This window comes from Scaptodrosophila lebanonensis, unplaced genomic scaffold (genome assembly GCF_003285725.1).
Source record: "Scaptodrosophila lebanonensis strain 11010-0011.00,11010-0021.00 unplaced genomic scaffold, SlebRS2 tig00001412-arrow-pilon, whole genome shotgun sequence".
Classification (NCBI taxonomy): domain Eukaryota; kingdom Metazoa; phylum Arthropoda; class Insecta; order Diptera; family Drosophilidae; genus Scaptodrosophila; species Scaptodrosophila lebanonensis.
The window spans coordinates 12169307-12179713 of NW_022060739.1; the positions used below are offsets into that span (position 1 = coordinate 12169307).

At 35.9% G+C, this 10407-nt stretch overlaps 1 protein-coding gene across 2 annotated transcripts; it reads left to right on the forward strand.

Moving 5' to 3' along the window:
• The first annotated feature begins 517 nt into the window (after positions 1-517).
• LOC115631106 (ubiquitin carboxyl-terminal hydrolase CYLD) lies at positions 518-9533 on the forward strand. Of its 2 annotated transcripts, XM_030527764.1 has the most exons (10): positions 533-1022; positions 1084-1900; positions 6974-7202; positions 7309-7487; positions 7666-7820; positions 7881-8099; positions 8176-8410; positions 8484-8625; positions 8681-8877; positions 9254-9533. In XM_030527764.1, exons 1-10 carry the CDS (start codon positions 543-545, stop codon positions 9445-9447), a joined length of 2847 nt encoding a protein of 948 aa, XP_030383624.1. In that variant the 5' UTR covers positions 533-542; the 3' UTR covers positions 9448-9533. The 2 variants fall into 2 exon arrangements, with proteins under 2 accessions (XP_030383625.1, XP_030383624.1); XM_030527765.1 differs by lacking the exons at positions 8484-8625; positions 8681-8877; positions 9254-9533 and having other exon boundaries at positions 518-1022; positions 8181-8264.
• The last annotated feature ends 874 nt before the right edge of the window (positions 9534-10407 follow it).

Below are 10407 nucleotides of genomic sequence, written 5' to 3' on the forward strand. Positions count from 1 at the left end.
TTCCTTTCAACCAATAGAAATGGATGCTTAAAATACCACAAATAGTGGTATTTTTATGTGAAGCCCGTACACGTGCAGTCAGAATGACAATCATCCATAGGCGTTCCAATAACTTCGCACAGCTACTTAATATAATTATATTAATTATATGAAATTATGAATATCGCCTGAATAAATAACTATTATAATAATATAAAAGCTTATCCAAATAGCACGGTAATACTTTTTCAAAATGACGTCAATGACAATTGTGTCGAGTTAATTTACGCGGTTATGTGTAACAAGGGCATTGGATACGTTTACCGTAGAGATTGCAAATTAAAAACGTATATCTCCTATGCGGAATTCCAAAGGTAATGAGAATCGGGACTAGTTCGATAATTTCGCAATAGCATTTATATTTATAAAAGAGCTAGATGATAATCGGTTGCACAGATAACGTATGCTTATCGATAGCATCAACAGTTCTTTCCAACTCGCATCCCTAAATAAGCACAATATTGTTAGTCACTGATTTGTTTTGTTGTTGACCCTTTGTTTTAATGGAAAACAACAATGCCTTTATAAAATATGCGGTTGCTTCGCATAAAGTTGAATTAAATGCTCACAGTGATGTTATTCGAGCTAGCGGCAAACCAAGGAGTGAACTACAAATCGAACCAGGCACATTAATAAAAATTGTCCGGTCTTGTGAAAATTTCAAAATTGTACAGGTTTTAGATTATCTACGACATGATTTCACCTGCGAAAATCTTTATGAGTGCGCTGAAAACAAATTGATCGAGGTTTCGGAAGATGTGTGGCCTTATGTTATTAGTATAGAGCACAGCCTACGCCGTCTGCTTTTTGTTAGTAATAAGAATCAATGTCGTTGGATTGTTAATTTAAAGCCCAATGACTTGTTAAGTGTTAAAGGAGAGCAGTTCGGCAAGGAGGGAGTTTATTTTGATTGTATTGTTCGCTATATAGGCCCGGTTCAGGAACTACATGCTGTTGGATATTTTTTTGGCTTGGAGCTATTGGTATGGTATAAGTGCTTTGATTTTTTTATTAGAAAATTTATTTTCACTCATTGCATTGCAGCATTTGGATAATGGGAAGTCACCACAATCCAACCACATTGAGTTTTCTCATAAATATATGCAATGTGACCCATATTTGTCAATAATTACTACAGCGGACTGGATAACTCCTATTTCGAATGAATCAAATAAAAAATTAACGGCCAGAGAACGGATTAATGAAACTATTGAAAAGGTGCGTACGGCAATTGTAACACCCAATAGTAATTCGTATATGAACAGGACAAAAAAATCGAAAACACCGCAAGCCAATTCTAAGTTTTACGATTATCTGCCAAAAGGGACCGATTTGCCTGTAGGTGGAGCACCGTTGCATGGAGAAAACTCTATAAGTCCCCGTTACAATCAAGATCATTCCAAAGCAACTATTAACAACAATGAGTTGGGACTGGAGCATAAATATGCAAAGGCAAATACGTTTTCTGTGCCGCAAAAAATTTCACATAACATCGATCTATTAAAAACAGAAAAAGAGCAACCACTTAATAGTAACAAAGCTGCACGGTCTGACCCTTTATTTAAAAAAGATGGTGAAAATACTGTAAACAAAAATGCAACGAACAATGAAAACATTCCGATAATTGCGGACACACGTATGCCTGATACTGTTGATTTGGCTGACCTTCTTGGCACCAATTGGCCGAAAAATGCTGGCGATGCAGCTATGATTTTAAATAGAAGCCATACAAACATGGAATCTTCTAAAATGGAAGAAGAGTTGGGCGAGTTCGATTTGGTATCCGCCAGCGATCGTATTTTGCCTACAGTTCCAAATGAATCAACTTTAACAGCACCTTTTACATCCACAAACCATTCTAGTAAGTACTTTTTAAGATAATGTTACGTTAAGATAAGATAATTTGAAAATATACGGAAGGGGAAACGTTGTAGGACTTTCCGTTCATGTTGTTACTTGTTGAATTGGAAACTGAAACTACATTATTTAAATTGCCATTTATTATGCCCGAATGTATGTAAGAAACAGAATAAGGCGAGGTAGACCAAAGTATGTATATACTCGTATGTATTACAAGACGAGTCGATATATCCATATAGACGGAAGATAAGATAAGATCTACAATAACCAAACTTGGTATTCCCCTAAGCCTTAAGCAGAGCGAGTTAATCTTTCATTACCGATGCACTGCCTCGCTATTGCTGATTTTTATAGCTCCATTAATTCTTGGATTTTCTTTACTCAATTATGGCAACTGACCCTGTCTGTGCGTATAATCACCTAGATCTAGAGACACCAATATTTGATCCCAGATTCCCTATATAAGTACAAAGTACAAGTGTATTTTATTTATTATTTACACACTTGCCAGAATTTAAGACTATAAGTATTGTAAAATACATATGCGAATTACATTTATCAAGAAGTTGAATTAAAAAGTATATTAGTCAGGCGGGTGATAGGTTATCAGGAAGTCCTCTGGCCAGTCTGCTGCTGCATTGCGTTGTGCCAGCAAAGCCGCAAGGTTTAATTCTGAATCATCTGGACCCGTCAACGGTTCGACGCTGCAGCTAATTCGCAAATCTGAATACCGTAGCTAACAACCAAACTTATGAAATCGCCGGCCAGCTGTTGTCATAAAGGAACACCCTGTGACGGCGGCCAGGGCTCCGCTATACTAATGTTTATTTGATGCATGGTATCATCATGCTTGTTGAGTATTTTTAGAAATTTTTCTTGGTGTCTTGCCAGTTGCTATATTACCATACCCTTGCGCGGAGCATGCCTCAAAACTGCAGCATCAAATAATGAATATTTTAAAGAAAATTGTACGTATTTAAATGGTAAAACGGAATTGCAAGTTTAAAATTTATCCCTATGGGATGGTTTAAAATAACATAACATTTTTTTATTCAAATTGGATTTTATTTTACTATATCACAGTGTGATAGAATCGAGATGTTTGTGTGTTATTTATAAACGGAAGAATTTGCAAGGGTATATAAGCTTCGGCGCTCTGGTGTTCAGGTGTGTACTTCATTTTAAAGTAACATGAATAGTATTTGTCTTCTCTTTGGGCAGGCAGTATTATTGCCTATAAATATTTGAGTGTTCAAGAATTTAATTTGTACGAATTCATTTGATATTTAAATATTTACTTATCTTCGAAATTGCATATTATGTATCTCCACTCGCACGAATCATTGACTGAGCCCAGCAGCTACAATCATATTCCATTGACGGTCTTAGATTTTTTTTCTAACAAAAATGTTAAGGAAGAAGGTGTGTATGTAATTATTCTTAGACCAGTACTAGAAGAACATCTTGTTCAATAGTTCTTACAGAGTTACAGTTCTTCTAGCATCCATTTGCCGACAAGCAAAAAAGCTACTATTTATGTAAATACCATTGGACGAATGTGAATAAGAGTGAATAATAATTAATAGTGTCTCCTTTTGGGGGGATTTATCCAAAAACTGTATAAACAATTAGTGATGGCTTTATTTCAATGAACTTTTTTGTATATACTTACGAATATGCAAGTAAGCGTATTCAAACTAAGCAGGTGATACTGGAACCAACTAAATAGGCGATTTATTCATTTTATTTATGTATATATATACGTGTATAGTTTAGTAAAATTAGGGAAAACGGCTGGCCTCCTCTGCGCTTCTCAAACTAAGTACCTAATCGAAGCCACTTGAGCCATCAGTAGGTGATTTATTCATATTATTTATTTACAAAAAATTGTGTAAAATTAAATTAAAACGGTCGCCCTCCTCTGCGCTTCTCAAACTAAGTACCTAATCGAAGCCACTTGAGCCATCAGTAGGTGATTTATTCATATTATTTATGTATAAAATATTGTGAAAATTAAATTAAAACGGCTGCCCTCCTCTGCGCTTCTCAAACTAAGTACCTAATCGAAACCACTTGAGCCATCAGTAGGTGATTTATTCATTTTATTTATGTATATAAAATGTTGTAAAATTAAATTAAAACGGCCGCCCTCCTCTGCGCTTCTCAAACTAAGTACCTAATCGAAGCTACTTTAGCCAACAATAGGTGATTTATTTATGTATATAAAATTGTGTAAAACTAAAAGAAAAGGGCCGCCCTCCTCTGCGCTTCTCAAACTAAGTACCTAATCGAAGCCACTTTAGCCATCAGTAGGTGATTTATTCATATTATTTTTTTACAAAAAATTGTGTAAAATTAAGTTAAAACGGTCGCCCTCCTCTGCGCTTCTCAAACTAAGTACCTAATCGAAGCCACTTTAGCCATCAGTAGGTGATTTATTCATATTATTTTTTTACAAAAAATTGTGTAAAATTAAGTTAAAACGGTCGCCCTCCTCTGCGCTTCTCAAACTAAGTACCTAATCGAAGCCACTTTAGCCATCAGTAGGTGATTTATTCATATTATTTATTTACAAAAAATTGTGTAAAATGAAATGAAAACGGTCGCCCTCCTCTGCGCTTCTCAAACTAAGTACCTAATCGAAGCCACTTGAGCCATCAGTAGGTGATTTATTCATATTATTTATGTATAAAATATTGTGTAAAACGGCTGCCCTCCTCTGCGCTTCTCAAACTAAGTACCTAATCGAAGCCACTTTAGCCATCAGTAGGTGATTAATTCATTTTATTTATGTATAAAATATTGTGAAAAATTAAATTAAAACGGCTGCCCTCCTCTGCGCTTCTCAAACTAAGTACCTAATCGAAGCCACTTTAGCCATCAGTAGGTGATTTATTCATATTATTTATTTACAAAAAATTGTGTAAAATGAAATGAAAACGGTCGCCCTCCTCTGCGCTTCTCAAACTAAGTACCTAATCGAAGCCACTTGAGCCATCAGTAGGTGATTTATTCATATTATTTATGTATAAAATATTGTGTAAAACGGCTGCCCTCCTCTGCGCTTCTCAAACTAAGTACCTAATCGAAGCCACTTGAGCCATCAGTAGGTGATTTATTCATATTATTTATGTATAAAATATTGTGAAAAATTAAATTAAAACGGTCGCCCTCCTCTGCGCTTCTCAAACTAAGTACCTAATCGAAGCCACTTGAGCCATCAGTAGGTGATTTATTCATATTATTATAGCCTGTACCCAAAGGGTGAAAGGCTATACTAGTTTTGTGCGCATGTATGTAACACACAGAAGGAGGCGTGGCAGACCCCACAAAGTATATATATTCTTGATCAGGATGAGAAGACGAGTCGATATAGCCATGTCCGTCTGTCCGTCTGTCCGTCTGTCCGTCTGACCGTCTGTCCGTCTGTCTGTATGAGCGCAAGGATCTCAGTAAGTACAAGAGCTAGGATAACCAAAATTGGTATCAAGGTTCCTATAAGCCCTAGGCAGAACGAGTTTGTTTATTTTTTCTGATACACCCCCCCACTCCCCCGCAATTCGTATTTTTTCTTATAACTTCCGTAATTCTCGGAATTTTAAAATCAATTTTGGTAGGTACATCCAGTTAGTACTAATGTGTCCGTGTGCCAAATTTCATCATGATAGGTCAATTCTGAAGAAATTTATAGCCATAAGTAAAATCGCTGCTCATGCGCTGCCTGCAGCTCTGTCGGCAGCGCTGCCCGCAGCTCTTGTTGTTGTTGCTGCTTTTGTTCAACTTTGTGCTGCATACATACACGCATATGAACACGCATAGGTACGTGATGTAAATGTATGCTGTTTAAACTGAACATAAACATGTATTCTAATTTAATTTAATTAATTATTTTAATTAAATAATTCATTCATTTTTTTTTAATAATTTAATTTTTAAATAATTTTTTTTTTTTTAATTTTTCCTTTTTGTGGAGAGTACAGGCTATTTTACTGTCGGGCTTGCTCGACTGTAGCGTTCTTTCTTGTTTATGTATAAAATATTGTGAAAAATTAAATTAAAACGGCTGCCCTCCTCTGCGCTTCTCAAACTAAGTACCTAATCGAAGCCACTTGAGCCATCAGTAGGTGATTAATTCATTTTATTTATGTATAAAATATTGTGAAAAATTAAATTAAAACGGCTGCCCTCCTCTGCGCTTCTCAAACTAAGTACCTAATCGAAGCCACTTGAGCCATCAGTAGGTGATTTATTCATATTATTTATTTACAAAAAATTGTGTAAAATTAAATTAAAACGGTCGCCCTCCTCTGCGCTTCTCAAACTAAGTACCTAATCGAAGCCACTTGAGCCATCAGTAGGTGATTTATTCAACTTATTTATTTATATAAAATTGTGTAAAAATAAATTTAAACGGCTGCCCTCCTCTGCGCTTCTCAAACTAAGTACCTAATCGAAGCCACTTGAGCCATCAGTAGGTGATTTATTCATATTATTTATGTATAAAATATTGTGAAAAATTAAATTAAAACGGTCGCCCTCCTCTGCGCTTCTCAAACTAAGTACCTAATCGAAGCCACTTGAGCCATCAGTAGGTGATTTATTCATATTATTTATGTATAAAATATTGTGAAAAATTAAATTAAAACGGTCGCCCTCCTCTGCGCTTCTCAAACTAAGTACCTAATCGAAGCCACTTGAGCCATCAGTAGGTGATTTATTCATATTATTTATTTACAAAAAATGTTGTAAAATTAAATTAAAACGGTCGCCCTCCTCTGCGCTTCTCAAACTAAGTACCTAATCGAAGCCACTTGAGCCATCAGTAGGTGATTTATTCATATTATTTATTTACAAAAAATTTTGTAAAATTAAATTAAAACGGCCGCCCTCCTCTGCGCTTCTCAAACTTAGTACTTAATCAAAGCCACTTTAGCCATCAGTAGGTGATTTATTCATATTATTTATTTACAAAAATTTAATTTATGTTACATACATATTAATTGGAATACTGCAACTAGAATTCCATAGCGACAAAATTATTTATAATCAATTTTATGTTTATTTCCATTATTAGATGTTTGTGCACCGAAAACCCAAGACTTTATTGAAGTTTCTGGTATGAAACTTACAGTGGGCTCCCTTGTGGAGGTGTCTAACTTGGATTATTCTTCTGATTTATACGGCGTCATAAGATGGATTGGAGTCCCTCCTGGATTGACTAATGTATTGGTTGGCGTTGAACTTGAAGATGATTCCGATTTAAAAAATGTACCTGTGACTGATGGAAGTTTTAATGGATTTCGGTAATTTATTTATGTAATTAAGTTTGTACATATGTAACACTAGATTGGCGCGAGCTTCTTTTATAATGAGTATAAGTACTATAATGTTAAATCTGTTGCATTACAGATTATTTCAGTGTCATGGTGAGCGTGCTATTTTCGTAAGTCCTAACAAATGTTCAACTGACCGTCGGTTTATTGATGCGGACGGTGTGGTACCTGGAAGCAAGGGTGGAATAAATGGCGATGCAGGGTTGTTTGGACATGTTGACTGCCCTTCAATTGTAGGAGCCGTAGCCCCATTAAGTAAGTGCTATAAAAAATAAGACCTAGTTCGTATTACATACAACTGATATCAGTTCCAGTCTTGCTTTTGCACTAGTGCGTATCGTCAAAAAGTTGTATACTTGTATTATGTTGGGGATAAATCACGGCTCGCGATTACTAACAAGTGGCTGCTATTATTTTTTGTTTCTGTCTTAAGGTACCCATAATTTTAAAGAGCTTCAAGATATATGCGGAAAGTTTAAAGGCATACAAGGACACCATAACTCCTGCTATTTAGATGCAACTTTATTTTCAATGTTTACTTTTACAAGTGTCTTTGATTCTCTTTTATACAGATGCCAAAATGACATGGTAAACATTTAACATTCATTTAAACAAAATGCCGAGCTTATAAATTAAACAATTTTGCAGGATATTTCTAACTATGAACAAGTTCAAACGGTGTTGCGGGAAGAAATCGTGAATCCTTTACGAAAAAATGGATTTGTTCGAGCAGACCGCGTTATGAAACTTCGCAAGCTATTGGACCAACTTAGCTCAGTAAGTGGATTAACAACAGAAGAAAAGGATCCAGAAGAGTTTTTGAATAGTTTATTGGCTCAAATCATGCGGGTTGAGCCATTTTTAAAGGTACGAAGCGTTATAGTATTTACATATACACGTATATATATTAAATTTAAGTTTATGTATACATATATATTTTTAGCTTAGCTCTGGACAAGATTCGTATTTTTATCAGCTTTTTGTGGAAAAAGATGAAACCCTAACCTTCCCAACAGTGCAGCAATTGTTCGAGCAAAGTTTTTTTTCCTCGGATATAAAGTTAAAGGAAGTTCCATCATGTCTTATTATTCAAATGCCCCGATTCGGCAAAAACTATAAAATGTATCCCCGAATCCTACCATCCCAAATTTTGGACGTCACGGATATAATTGAAGATTGTAAGCTTTGCAAAAAAAAAAAAAAATAATTAAAAATCGTTGAAGTTCTTGACTCTACATATTTCTATCTCAGCGCCTCGTCAGTGCTCTGTTTGCGGAAAGCTAGCCGGGTTTGAATGCCATGACTGCTTTCAGAGCTTGCATGGCGAAAACGGCCTTGAATGCACAGCGTTTTGCGAAAAATGCTTGGACACTGTACATATGCATGAGAAAAGGTAAGAATCTATTATAATTTCTGATAAATTTCTTAATTTAGATGCCTCCTTACAGAACCAATCACTGTACCAAAAAAATTGCGGTCCCACGAGACTTTAAGGCTATGGCCGACCATATGGTTATCCCAAGACTTTACATGGAACTATTCGCAGTGGTTTGCATAGAAACATCCCACTATGTTACATTTGTGAAAGCTGGTTCAGGACCAGATGCACCATGGTGTTTTTTTGATTCAATGGCTGACAGAAAAGGTAATATTTATGTTTATGATACAAGTTACCTAAGTTAGTAAATAAGCCGTTTTGTCCGTCGCATTTTGCCGTGCACGTTTAAAAATATACATACATATATATATATATAGTAGTTGCTATACAATGAGAGATCTCAGTGCAACGCTTCAGGATACGAATAGCAGTCTTTTATTTTCTTTATATAGAAGTGCTTCCCAGCACAACCCAGTTTCCGACATTCACACATTCAATAGCTTATCAATTTAACAGGGGCATTAAGATAAAAAAGATAATTCCGACCACGAGGTTTTTAAACTAATTATGTTGGCTTTATTAAGAGAACCATATAGGAAATGATTTTGATTAGAAAATGTGCCATTGTTCTCTTCAATTATAGGTGAACGTAACGGCTACAACATACCTGAAATGATACCTGTCCGGGAAGTTCCTCAATGGTTATCTGACGAAGGAGCTCGGGCTGTCAATGAATCATCAACGAATGACAAAGTTCTACCTGAACATGCAAAGCGTCTTTTTTGTGATGCATACATGTGTATGTACCAAAGTACGGACGTTATGATGTATCACTAACGTTCTGGTTTTTATAATGTTATTTAAGGTACAATTTTTAAGCAATAAACAATGGTATAACAGTGATTAAAAAATCGAAAATCCAATTTGGCGCCGTTTTTTATGTGCTTTTTCTGCCGTTCCTGTTTAGAAATCTAAACACATTACAAAAGGTCATTTACTTATTGTACCAACTTACTTTTTACTACCGTACAGCAATGTTAATCATTTTGTTTCATTTATGATTAATAAACTAACATACAAACCATGCACATGTACATATGTATGTATGTGGGTATGTGTGCCCTCGCACTTCACAATCACACGTAAACTCTCTACACGTCATACCATACCCAACCTTAGTCACGCCCGCTTAGTGCGAGTTTGAAACGATCATCGCTTCCCATACCCAAATACAAGTCTGGCTCGGTTGGGGTACCAGGCGATCATAAGTCAGCAGCAGGTGGACTTACATTCGTAAACAACAACATGCGCTTAAGCGAACTGCAGCCATCAGCTGTATAAACATCTGTTAATTAACAGTTGTTCTGTTTTATTTGTTTACATTGGCCATTTCGCAATGTATAGTATATGCGTCTTCTTTTCTCCTAAGCTGAGATCGGCCTTGCCTTTGTACTTGCTACTGATAATGGCTTGCTTGCTTTCATTTATGTTCGCCTGGCTTTCCACGTAAGTCGGACTTGCATTTTGTACGAAATCTGGAGCCGAAACGCACGAAAAATATCGCCAGGCTCATATAAAATGAGAGGCTGGTTTGGGCAAAATACCAGGAAAACATAAGTGATGACGGACAAACGAGTAAATAAAAAATAACTAAAAGTAAGGCTCCAGGAGCGACAGAGGCTTATGTATATGCATACACACATTTAAGCTGTGGTCGTCTCTTTCGAATCGGATGTTTACAATGCTTTTTACCATTTATGTTCGCCGGGTACGCTGCTTAGCTCAGACTCTTATTTT

Coding starts and splice junctions, on each gene's coding strand:
- LOC115631106 (XM_030527764.1), top strand. CDS start 543: ATGGAAAACAACAATGCCTTTATAAAATATGCGGTTGCTTCGCATAAA. Junction 7,821..7,880: donor ACAGATGCCAAAATGACATG/GTAAACATTTAA, acceptor ACAATTTTGCAG/GATATTTCTAACTATGAACA. Junction 8,411..8,483: donor CACGGATATAATTGAAGATT/GTAAGCTTTGCA, acceptor TTTCTATCTCAG/CGCCTCGTCAGTGCTCTGTT.